General features: G+C 44.9%; 1 protein-coding gene across 1 annotated transcript in view; it reads left to right on the top strand.

The window, feature by feature from the left end:
- Positions 1–12977, top strand: part of LOC136638593 (stimulated by retinoic acid gene 6 protein-like) — a 54131-nt gene extending 41154 nt beyond the window's left edge. Inside the window, exons 11-18 of the mRNA XM_066612630.1 lie at positions 531–606; positions 3213–3294; positions 5938–5986; positions 6083–6200; positions 7203–7322; positions 8935–9098; positions 9301–9462; positions 11804–12977. Of these exons, the coding sequence (XP_066468727.1) occupies positions 531–606; positions 3213–3294; positions 5938–5986; positions 6083–6200; positions 7203–7322; positions 8935–9098; positions 9301–9462; positions 11804–11949 (917 nt within the window). The 3' untranslated portion in view covers positions 11950–12977. The remainder of the gene's footprint in view (positions 1–530; positions 607–3212; positions 3295–5937; positions 5987–6082; positions 6201–7202; positions 7323–8934; positions 9099–9300; positions 9463–11803) is intronic.

The following is a 12977-nucleotide window of genomic DNA, read 5'->3' as shown; positions in this document are numbered from 1 at the left end:
CCTCCTGCTCCCCTCTAGCTCTCCTGCGGTGCACACATTGGGAAAATCTTCTCCCCCCCCCCCCACTTTCAGTCACAGGATGCTGTTGCTTTGAGGAGGGTTTCCATGTCCTAAAGGGCAACTTTTCTCTTTGAATGTTGTGACAAAAACTCCACCAGCTTAGCCTGGTCAGATCTCAAGGTCTGTAACAATATAAGCAGATCTTAACAGCCTTTGTTTTGGCCTTGACATCTTCCCTGAGCTATTAACACTGAAGAAACAAGCTTTTCTAGTTCAGTATCACCTGCATGATTCAGTTGTTGAATATGAGCGCCCACAGAGTTTCAGAGTGACAGGGCAGTGGAAATATATAGGAGGTTAATGTTTGCCATTCTCATATATGAAAAAAAAAACTTTGAACCATGTTTCTGGAGTATGTAGGGAAGTTAATATGTTCTGACACAAAATTAAAATAATGTACTGTCCAAATGATGTGATGGGGACTAGAAGGAAATGTCTCTGAATAAAGACGACAACTATTTATTCCACAGGTGTTTGGATTGCCACCATTGTGATTTCCTCTCTCACGTGTCTCATTTACATGTTCAGTGTCTTAGCCTTCTACAGGTATGGATATTATTTAGATTAGAGGCGCCTAGTGCAGAAATAACGTAGTCTAACAGTGCTCAAGGAATTGGAAGTTGTTTACGCCCATAGACTTGTATATGCTCCTCTTCCCCCTCCTCCCATCTTGAATGGGCCTTCCCTCTTCATTATGGAGATAATAATTGTTAGCATTATATTTGCACTGGTGTTTTCACTGATGGTTTGTGCCAAACTGCAGTTTGCCACCATCATTAAAAGAGGTTGCAGGCTGTGATTTGGGTTGCTCTGGTCAGCCTTCACCAGTGCAGTCGTAATATTGACTATAGTTACAGTATTGATATATGGAGGAGATGCTGATGTAAGAATGAAGTAGGGAGGCGGGGAAAACACATGTGGTGTTCCCAATGACCTGACTAGGGCTTATCTTACCACTGGGCAATGCCAGGACTGCATTGGGCCAGAGTATCTGAGCTTATGAAGAAACGCATTTTGCCTACTTGAAACCTGTGGTATGCAGGAATGGGTGCGAGAGTTTTCTCCAAGCTTATGATTTAACATGGGGCAGCTGTCACTTCTGGTTACTGCCATTCCTAGCTGACCCTTCAGTCTATTCTGTTTGCCAACAGCTATGTTGCTGGCTGTGGCATTTATATTTATCATACCTCATCTTCTCCTGCATTCTCCTTTGCACCCACTATGCCTTCTGAGTGTTGGACTGCTTGCCTGCTCATCCCATGGGGGGTGAGCTCAGCATCACAGGGTGTGGGGAATGAGGCACAAATTGAGAAGAAGACCCAGAATTAATGCCAGTATAGGGGGTTTATTGAGGGGGTATTTACAGAAAGGAATGAGGAAGGGGATCTTACTTACATTAAGGATGACTGTCTGAAGGATAACCACTGAGTCTCACCATTTATCAGCATTCAGGAATGGACCTCTCTATCTGGACTTAAAATGATGCTCTTCTCCATCCTGAGGTCCTGCTTCCACTTCCCTTAATAGTCTCTTGCCACCCCCAGGGGTGAAGGTTGGGGGGGGTTGGCTTATGGCCAGCCTCTGGGTGCTATCAGTAAGGGACCTTTGGCTCTTGGGGCTTTCCCAACTGTTTCCTCCTATTTCTCCTTCCCCCTTTTTATAGTTTCCCCTTCCTTCACTGTCTCCTCCTTTTCCTTGTCTACTTATCTCCATCCTGCTGCCTCCAGGCCCTCTTACCCTCCTCTTTCCCCAGGGTATTTCTCTATTCTTTGATCTCTGACTTATCTTCTATTCCACTCCCCTCATCTTAGCCCCCATCTCCATCCCTCTCTCTTCCCCCACTGAGCCTTCCTTCTCTCCTTTTAAACCACCCTGCCACCGCTTCCCCAACTACATTACAGGCTGGATCTCATGATGCATCATCACCCAATTATGACATCATCAGCTAGTGAAGAATGGAGAAACTTTGACCAGCTGATGGTGCTTCCACCCACACTATGGACTATAATCTTCCAACTTCCTGCTGATTTTTAAGACCTTCCAATTCATATGGCTATGGAAGAGCTAAACTCCCTCTATCTGTTTTCAGAGTTGATCAACCTCAGCCACTGCTTTCTCCTCAATGACCACTTTGCCTGCAATCCTCATGGCCCAAGATGTTTCCTATATCAATGGATTATAACATTCATTCAGTGTCACAATGTAGTTGTTCTCAGGTTAACTAGTTACAATGGAGGACAGAGTGCCTATACCTTTAACCATTGTGTAGAAGAGGGAATTCTGGCAGGTGCAGCTTAACATGGAAGGGTTTAAAAAGCTATGGAATTCCCTCCCCCTTGACTTAAGAACTGCTCCCTCTCTTGAAATTTTCCAGTGAGGCCTGAAGACTCTTCTGTTTAGACAAGCCTGCTGAGTTCTTGGCCTTTTAAACATCTTTTTATATCTTTTTAACACCTGGTTACAGTCCTGATCCTTTTATAAGCTGCTGCTCTATGCCCTTTAACACTTTTATTTGACTACTATTTTTAATGATGTGTTGCAAATATGTTTTTTAATTTATGTTTTTAACCTTTGTTGTAAGCTGCTATGAGTCCCTCCGGGAGACAGATGGGGTAATTAATTAATAATAAGCTGCACCTGCCAACATTCTCACTTGATCCAATGGTTAAAGGTATAAGCATTCTGTCCTCCATGAAATCTGGTCACCCTGGTTGTTCTTCCCTTAACAATTGCTCCAAGAGAGTAGCAGACTTCAAGGTGCTGTGGTAGCAGAGGAAGTGAGATGGAGCACATGGTGGAGTTTGATATGCCCCTGAAGCAACAAAACCATTTTTACAGTTCTCCCCAACCAACAATGAAGTAGTACCAAAGCAAGGGAGATGCACCTTCTGTTGGAGTTTGGTGACTGAAAGCTAAGTCAGGTGGCAGGGCTTGTATTGCAGCCTAGATGGCACTCCTGAAAAACACAGAAACACCCCTGCAGGACTTCTGACAGAAGTGTGAACTTGCTGAAAGCCCTAATTTGAGACACTTCCCCCACACCAGCACCTTACAGATGCACAGGAAGTGTGAAGGAGGTCATGAAGGGTGTGAGGGCATCAGTGTATCTCAGTATGTCCATAACTTTTAAAAACAATGTTTTTCTTCCTTAGAAAACATATGAAGCTGTTACAGACAGGCAAGAGGAACTTGCTTCTGCAAGAGGATGCTATGGTTTCATCTTCTCAAAGTGTGGTGAGTGTTCCCTCCTTGTCCTATTTTTCTGCCTTTATACGAGGAAGTGAATGGGACAGAGCTTTCTACCTTGCAGAGGAGTGACCACTGGTAGCCATGGCTAGAATCTGGCTCACAGAAGGTTGTGAGCTGGGCTGTGGGGTGATGTTGAGGGTGGAAGAGTGGGGGCAATACTCTTCTCCCTTCCTTCATTTTTTTTTTTCCAACTGAAGGATGTATGGGATGTTTTTATAGACGATTTAGGGTGCAATCCTAACCCCTTATGTGCTTTCCAGCACTGACATAAGGGTAATGCAACTCTGAGGTAAGGGAACAAACATTCCTTTACTTTGAGGAGGCCTCTGTGAGTGATACCCAACTGCAGGATGCAGCACATGCCCCATTGGCACCGCTATGCCAGTGCTGGAAAGCACTGACATAAGGGGTTAGGATTGCGCCCTTAAGAGCACTATATTCTGGGCTGCTTTGGCCAGAACTGTATAGTTCAGACCATACTTTTAGCCTAATTGTATAGAGCTGGTTGCAACATCATAATGCTAGTTACAGTGTGGCAAACTCCCTACAGCATCATAAGGAGTGGGTGACTGGTGGCTATTTTGAAGCCATCACATGAAATGGCGGAAGCAGCAGTGCCCCACTCCTGGTGACGGGGGCAGGGATGGGCGGATCAGGCCTGGGAGGGAGGGTGGATTGATTGCAGTGGCCTGATCCACGGGCAGTGAGGACTTGTGCCAGCGATTTAGCTAGCGCTGGACCAAGTAGACTTGTTGCACAGGCTGGGGCCTGCCCCAGGGCAAGGGGAGGAATATCCCCCTCCTCCTCCTTACTTCAAAGCAGCTTTCCATTTGCTTATTTACCCTGTGGGGTGCAGTGCAAGCTGTGCCTTTTTTGCCACATCGGCGCTGGGGAAATTTTGCTGAATTGGGTTGTAAGTCTTTCAGTGCATTTCCTTGTCTCCCTTTTGCTTCTTCTATTTTATGAAAGTTCCCTTCATATTTTCTCTGTCATCTCGTTCTCTTGTGTCCACCTGTGTAAGGCACCTGTGAGGCACCTTTGGGCAAGGGCCTTCTCAGAGGCATGTTGTGTGCAGGACCTAGTAATAATTGCTGGATAGCATCAAGAGAAACCAGTGCTGTACAAAGTTGAAGGAAGTGTTGCTCTGGGTCAGACACTGTATATAACAGTGTTTCTCAACCAGTGGTATGGGTACTACTAGTGGTACTTGTGGTGCTGTCTGGTGGTACTCGTGGGACCCCCAGACACCTACCACCCAGCAGCGAGACTAAGAATGCAACACAATAAACAGCCTACTGCAGTAGGAGTCTCGGCTCCGTTGGAAGAGCTCCAAAGCCTTCTTTCTCACACTTGAAAAAGCCCTACTGTCCTCCCTGAGCCTCTTACTGGTGTTTGTCGCATTGTATCTGGCCACCCAATCCAAAAGTAACTGGTGATGACATCATTGCTAGTTACTTCTGGTGGTACTTCAAATAGGTGGACAATGTGAAGTGGTCTGGTGGAGGACAAACGTTGAGAAACACTGGTATAGAATATTATAATTTCAGATTGGACTCCTTGATAAGCAACCAGTATTGATATCTTTGGCTTCTGAAATGAATACAACAAAGAGCCTGATGCACTGAAGCAGTTGGATTCTTGGTGCTATGGGAGTACTACCGTGTGCACTGAGTGCATTGGTAGGAAAGTAAATATAAATGTACTAAGTAGGTAAATAAATAAAATGCGTCAATGTACAGATTGTGCCAATTTTACTAGAAAGTGGGGGGTGGGTAGCAGAATTGGAGGCACATATTAGGGAGGCAGGAATTGGTGACCCTTCTTTGTATCACGCTTTCCTTCTTGAAATCACTTATCCCCAGTATTTTTCTCCCAGTCTCAAAGACTCACTTTGAGAAAAATGGCTGTGGAGAAGCAGTTTGGGGCAGGAAGGGATTCATCACCATCTCTTTCCATCCAGCCATGCAATGCTCTAAACCAGGGGTGCCCAAACCCCGGCCCTGGAGCCACTTGCAGCCCTCGAGGCCTCTCAGTGAGGCCCTCAGGGAGCCCCTAGTCTAAAATGAGCCTCTGGCCCTCCGGAGATTTGTTGGAGCCCACACTGGCCCAACGCAACTGCTCTCAGTGTGAGGGCGACTGTGTGACCTCTCGCATAAGCTGTGGGATGAGGTCTTCCTCCACTGCTTGCTGTTTCACATCTGTGTTGCAGTAGCGGCAGCAAAGGAAAGGCCAGCCTTGCTTTGTGCAAGGCCTTTTATAGGCCTTGGAACTATTGCAAGACCTTCATTCATTCATATAAGTTCATCTTTAATATATTCATTTATGTAAACATATGTAAATTTATTCAAATTTTAAATGTAAATTAATTATTTTTCCCCCCGGCCCCCAACACAGTGTCAGAAAGATGATGTGGCCCTCCTGCTAAAAACTTTGGACACCCCTGCTCTAAACTTTGCTTTGTAAGAAATTGGTGGTGCCCCAAATGTGACATACGCATGAGCTGTCGTCTTGCCTACTTGGCTCCTTTGTAGAGATGCTATGAATACGTTTTTCTTCTGTGCGATGTTGGTGGAATTTCTGCATAAGAGAACTCTCTTTTGCTTTTTTTTTTTCTCTTTACACTGACAGGTAGCACTTGGAAGATACATCTCTTGGCAAATAGCATACATAATTTGGGGTAAGTGAAAATCTGTATTGTGAGCTCTAGGCATAAATTACTGGGGGTTGACTTCCCCTACCCTTGTTGGAAACTTGTACGTTTGGTTTTTCCTAGGGTACCTGATCATTCATCTAGTTCAGTTTGTGGCTGGGATGGTTCTCATGTACCTTGTGATTTTGCCCATGAAGCATGGCAAGTGGATGGAACTTCTCGATAAGTGGGGAACTGTGATGTAAGTACTGGTTATTGCAAGAGCTGCTCTGTTTTCCCTGTCCTTTAAAATGTACCAAGCTGAAAATTTGGATTTGCTGATGCTATAGGTCCATGTGTGTGTTTGTTTGGAATATTTGTATCTTGCACCCCCTTCCCCAAATGGGACACTCCAAGCACTTACAATATTGAATTGTCATGCTAGTCACTGAGCTACCATCACAGGCAAGTCAGGCTGACTGGAGTTCAGTAGCGCAAGGTGATTGCCATTCAGGACCGACTCGAGGGGCAGGGGGAACGTTGGACATTGAAAGGGTACACTGAAGAGTGTGACAGTGGTCCAGTTTTTGTGCCTTTGGAACATGCTGTATGCTTCCAGAACACGAGTACAGGCAGCACAGGGTGACCATAGGATTTGGCCGATAGTGGACAAAGTTTTCTAAGGCTACATTTGTAACCAATCTTAAGTAAGCCCCACTGAACACAGTAGAAGTTACATCTGAGCAAACATACTTAGGATTGCACTGTAGGTTAACCCATTTCTGCCTAGCCCATGGGTGTACACATTTGATCCCTGTTGTATATATGCAATGTTAGGCAGAAATGGCTTAAACTTGTAGACCAGAACCCCAAGAAGTAATGTGCACATCTTGGAGGGAGCTGGTAGACCACAGGAAACCTCCCTTGTGGTTCTCACTGCAAAAGTTCCAAGATGGTGCTCCTATTTTCAAGGCAGCTTGTCTCATTGGCAGAGGTGACTGCTGAAGTCAGAACAACCAGGAAGGCTCTGGCTACGTGCACTGGTTTCTCCTGCATGCTCAACCTTTTGATCGCAGCCTGTTAAAAACATCATTGAACTTAATCACTAGAGAGAACCAGCTTCTTTCACACTGAGCAAGAACAGGATTTTGTGAAAGCAGGTTAAGAAGCTGGCAGCCAAATGCTGGTCTCTCAACACACCGTCTGAAATGCTTTCCCTCCTCATCCTTTTATTTTGTTTATCATCTTGTCTTTTCCTTTTCAGCCTCTCACTTGTCATCATCATGGCGATCAAGCAGCTGCAGGTTTTCATGGCTGGTTGGCTCTTTCTTCAACCAAAGATTCTGCCAAATGACAAACACAAGCCTTTGGCTCTTGATAATTGGTTAGTGCCACAAAGCAATACCCTCCCTGGTTAGTGCTGCAAAGTGATACCCTCCCTCTGTTTGGTTCTTAGAACAGAGTTTTTTTTCACTGCATGGCATGTGTAGTTGAAGGACAGCTAAGGTAATCAGTACGAGATGAGGAAGAGTTGTTATCCTTGGGAGGAGCCGGAGAAAAAGACACCATAGTTTATTTTCATGGTCATTACATGTTGGTTGTAGCCTTTGAAGACTTATATGGCCTTGATCCTGGTGACTTGAAGGAACATCGCTTCTTGTATGTTTAGACTCTATTTATTAACGTCTTCTGAGGAAGCCCTGTAATGAGCACCCTGCCATCTTAGGGATGCAGCAGCTGTCTCTGAGATCTTAGGCTGTCTCAAGACCAGACCAAACATGCAGTATTCTGTGGGAAGACATATCTATGAGTCACATCCATGAGTTTCAATTCACTGGGATTTACAACCACACTTTCAGTGCAATTCAGGGCTTTTTTTTGGTGACACAAGCTGGGCCAGTCCCTCCTCCCACGTTGCCGGTAATCCCTCAGCAGAAATCCAGAAATGTCAGGAACACTTGCCAGCCTAATGAGGCAGGAATTTCCCTTGAGGAGGATCTGGCATGGTTGCACCAGCATAATCTCCAGGTCTGGAGACTTGTCGTAGTTGTGAGTATACAAGGTTCCCCCCCTGCCGCCCCCCATTTTTGGAACTGTTTTTGATAGAGAAAACAGACTCAGTCATCCTTCCCAAAAACGTCTGTTGAGAGAACACTCAAGACGGGAGAGCTTCTGAACCAATGGAAATTCTCAACCATCCCCTAGCTCTCAGCGTACCCTGGGGTTTTGGTCAAGTGTCTTTTTTCAGCAGGAAAACAAGCTCCCCTACTGCAAGTGGGCTTGATGGCTTACCTGTGTGCTCAGAGGCCTCCCCTTATCTTTGTCTGAATGCACAATGAGCCACTCCAGATGCAGCATATGAATCGTGGAGCCTTCCCTTTTTTCCATCTTGATCTCCCCCTTGTTCCCATTTTCACCCTCTCTCCAGAACCCCAAAACCTCAACTATCTTCCTTGTAGCATGCTGGGTCACCCACCTAATCTGCCTGTGCCCCTCCTGCTCCACCTCTTTCCCTTCCAGTTTTGTCCCTTCCCTTTGAAAGGAGTTCCTCTCCAGTCAGTACAAATGTTTATATAAATCTCCACAATTCCCTCATTGGACAGTACTGATCACTCAAATGAGTAATGTTTTCCCCAGCGACACAGGGGCAAATGCAGTAATGCTCATTCAACTTATCTATGGCTCTATCCATCCTACAATTTGTACCATCTGTCTCCTGGAATTTTTGCCCGGCCCTCAGGTATACACGTTTGATCCCTGTTGCATATATGCAATGTTGGGCAGAAATGGCTTAAGTTACTTCCTACAATAATCTACTCCTGAATATTTTAGTCAACTTAACTGGGATTGCATCTGCCCTAAATCCAATCTCCAAGCCCCTTGTATAGTCCATCCACAGCTATGTATGGTTCTGCCCAAAGGGCAATTAACTTGATGTTGCCTCTGAGTTGTTGTGGGACTGTGAAACTCTTCAACTGTTGCCTCTTCTTTTGCAGGAAAGCATACCAAATTTTCACCTACTTTTTATTCTTCTTCACCGTGGTGGTGGGACTGACGTCCTGTTTGATGAGGCTGTTGCGTAGCCTTGTCTTAGGGGCTTGGCTGATAGGACGCCTAGACAAGTCAGTAATGCCAAAGGGTTATGAATCATGTGATTCAGGTAAGTGCCTGGAATGTTCTGGAGGCCTTGGGGGGTGGAGATTCTTACCCTTTCATAAAGGGTCAAAACCCTTTGATAGAAACAGATGTGGAAGTTTGTCTTTTCATCCAGTGGGCACACACTGATTCTGGTTTCAGCCATGGGGGACAGAGATCTGGCACACCTGATCTGATTATGAGGAATAATCATCATTTGCCTGCAGGCTTCAAGACGTGGGTTGGTATGCTGCTCACAGACCACTACCACACAAATCCGATCCTTGTCTGCTTCTGCCACATCCTTATTACCAAAACTAGCGGGAGAAAGCTGCCATCAAACATGGGCGCCATCAGGCACATGAGCTCTACTAAGCCAACGAGAACAGGTAAACAGTGCCATTTCACTTTCCTCGTGACTGTAGGAGATGAAATAGGGTTGGAGTGGGTCTCTGCTGCTGCTAGAGAACCTTTATCCACTGCAAATGTTTCATCTTCTTGTTCTATTATGTATATTTTATGTTAGCTGCCTTGAGCACCCATGCTGGTGGGGGAGAGGCAGGATAAAAACATAACAAATAAATATACAGACTAATCCAAGGCTGACTCTTGTGTGTGAAGTGCCTGTAGAAAGTCCTGAATGGAACATTCCTTCTCGTGCGCAGTGTGACTTAATCTCAGCTGGACAGCTGACCTCTTTCATGAGATAAATGTACTATTCTCACACTTGGACTTAGCTTCAGTCAGGCCTGGGATCTTAATTTGTCTTACATTACAATGCAATCCTACGAATATATACTTGGAAGAAAGTGCTATTGAATCAGATTCGACTTACTCCCAGGTGAGTGTGTTTAGAATTGCAGCCTATTTCAGGCTGAAATCCTATACACACTTCCCAGGGAGTAAGTCCCATTGAAAACAGTGGAACCCACCTCTGAGTAGATATGCATAGGATTGCACTATCAGTCTTTAAAAATTTGTTTTAATATGCATGTACAGGCTGCCGTCTTTACCTGCAGGGGTTCCATTCCTAGAACCCCGTGGATACTGAAATCCACAGATGTTTAAATCCCTGTATTAGGACCCCACCTAGATCCTCCAAATGTGACCAGAGCTACAATCTGGTTGCATCCAGAGGGTGTTCTGAGGGCTGGGGAAGCCTTGTGTAGCTTCCCTGGGCCTCAGAAGCCTTATAAGGGCATAAAAGCGCCCCTTGCAGTTTCCCTGAGAAACTGGAAGTCGCATCTTTTTTGTCTGAGGCCCTCAGAAACCCTCTGGATGTGACTAGAGCACACCCTCTATTCAGAGGGTCCAGGTAGGGCCCCAATCTGTGGGTTCGGACCCTGTGGATGATGGAATCCATGGGAATGGAACCCGCAGATAATGAAGGCCCATCTGCAAATGCAACTTAGCCTCAAACATGGCTTCAGAATCTTGCTTGGAGAAATCTGGCATGTTCCTGAGAACACTGTTTAGTCCCTCTTGGGAGGGTGTAATGGACTCCTTACAGATTTTGAAAAGCTAACCTCAGGACTTCCTCCCAAAACGTCCTCAGGCAGTACATGGTGGCTTGTCTTGGAAAGGGCTGCTTCAGAACTGGCTCTGTGTCCTCAGTCTCTCACTGAATCTCAGGAGTGTCTGTCTTAGTAGGCTTTTCTGGTAACAGCTTGTGATATCCTATGTCAAACTGTTCATGCCAAATTTTATTCTTTATAGTTAAAACCCATGCCCAGAATCCCAAGAATAGGAAGTTCAGGAAATGCTCTAAGGTTAATTGTAGGACAGGGGTGCCCAAACCCCGGCCCGGGGGCCACTTGCGGCCCTCAGGGGCTCCCAATCAGGCCCTCAGGGAGCCCCCAGTCTCCAATGAGCCTCTGGCCCTCCAGAGACTTGTTGGAGCCCAGAGATGATCTCTCACCTGAGCTGTGCGATGAGGGCTCCCTCCACTGCTTGCTGTTTCACATCTGTCATGCAGCAGTGGTAGAGAAGGAAAGGCTGCCCTTTCTTTGTGCAAGGCCTTTTATAGGCCTTGAGCTACTGCAAGACCTTTATTCATTCATATAAGTTCCATCTCTAATAAATTCATTTATGTAAATTTATTCAAATTTGAAATGTAAATTAATTACTTTTTTCCCCCGGCCCCCCGATACAGTGTCAGAGAGATTATGTGGCCCTCCTGCCAAAATGTTTGGACACCCCTGTTCTAGGACAACAAAGGATGGACAGAAATAACATGCAAAGAGATATGACAGAATAATATCTTGAGGTTGCCAACTTACTAGTTTGCCTACTCCTAATGTGTTTTAACAGCAGTTTGATGTACAAACAGTAGGCTGTGATGATGCTTATATTCTATATGCCGTGTAAAGCTTTGCCTGTGGAGTTCTACAGCTCAGATTGCGGATGAATGCAGGTGAAGTCATATTTTTCTGCTGAATTAGCATCTCTTCGTGATCTTTAAAAAGTTGCTGGATTCTGGGTCCTCACAGCACTGGATCAAATTCATGCAAGTAAAAATAGTATCTCCCCTATCTTGGCAGTACTGCGCACAATCCCAACTTTGATGGTTGTTGATGCTTTTGCAGCTAGTTGGTACTGCCACTTCAAATTTACCATATGAATATGCAGTGACGTGAGAAGCTGCCTGTTGGTTTGTAATAATTAGTGGAAGGGATTAGTGGAAAGGGATACTGAATATGTTCCGAACTAAATACTGCTATCTTATTTTAGTTCCTAGGGTGTCAGAGAGAGCCAGGACCAGGTGGTTGCTGCTCTACACACTTCTGAACAACCCTGATCTCAGGAAACAAAGGAAACCAACGTCTTCCTCCAAGACGGAGGATTCACCAAACAACGTTGCCATTTTTTTTACCTGATGAGCCTTGCAGTGGAAGTGGAACCATATCATAATTCCACTGAGCCCACCCACTTGCCTCCTTGGGCCCCATGAACAGTGACTTCTATGGGACATTAACTGTTGGAATGCTGGCCTGATCCTGCAAGGTGTTTGTGATGACAAAGGTGTCTAGGACTGCTTGCAGACACCTTGTTTAGACTTTTTTTTTAAATTAACACCAACTGTAACTCCAGTGTTTTTTTGTTTTTTTAAATGTATGGTTGATTTAGTTTGTTTAGCTGCTGGAATTGCTAACAAATTCCTTTTGCAGCTTGCTTTTACTTTTGAAACTTTCTTCCATTAGCCAAATCTGTGATTGGGCTGTGACATTATCACAACATTATTTTTTTTTTCTGTGCATCAGATGTCTCAAAATAATCTGGAATCAATTTTATTGATTGCATTTCTATCTCACCCTGAAAAGCCTGACTGTAGTGTTTTAACTGCAGTTATCAGAAGAATATTCTGATCATCTAAATGTGCTACACGTTCATGCAGTAGAACATTTTTCTTCTGCCCAAATCACATTGGTTGTGTACAAAAATGTATGTGGGGTGGGAAGCCAAAGTTGAGCGTATTATGTTGTTCAATTGGCAAGCTTTGAGGAAATAGGAATACTGGTTCCCCAACCAAGTGATTTGTTCTGGTGTGTGCAATGGAGATGATATCTCAACAGTTTTGAGATATTTTCATTGACTCTGGGCCCAGTCCTATCCAACTTTCCAACACTGATGCATCTTTGCCAGTAGGGTATGTACTGCATCTTGTGGTGGGGAGGCAGTCACAGAAGTCATGTTTGTTCCCTGAGCTTGGGGCTATAGTGCGGCTAGATTGAAGCTGGAAAGTTGGATAGGATTGGGCCCTCTGTTACTACCTGTGGTTGAGTTACTGAGTGTTTGATGAGGGAAGGAGTATTGTCTGTTTCAGAGATATTTCTACTCCTATGTATTTTGCTACCCTTTCGTATATCAGTTGCATTGTAATTCAATAAAAACCAATAATAAAAAA

Source organism: Tiliqua scincoides, chromosome 2 (genome assembly GCF_035046505.1).
Source record: "Tiliqua scincoides isolate rTilSci1 chromosome 2, rTilSci1.hap2, whole genome shotgun sequence".
Classification (NCBI taxonomy): domain Eukaryota; kingdom Metazoa; phylum Chordata; class Lepidosauria; order Squamata; family Scincidae; genus Tiliqua; species Tiliqua scincoides.
The sequence above is the reverse complement of the archived record's forward strand: the minus strand, read 5'-3'. Positions and strand labels throughout refer to the sequence as shown.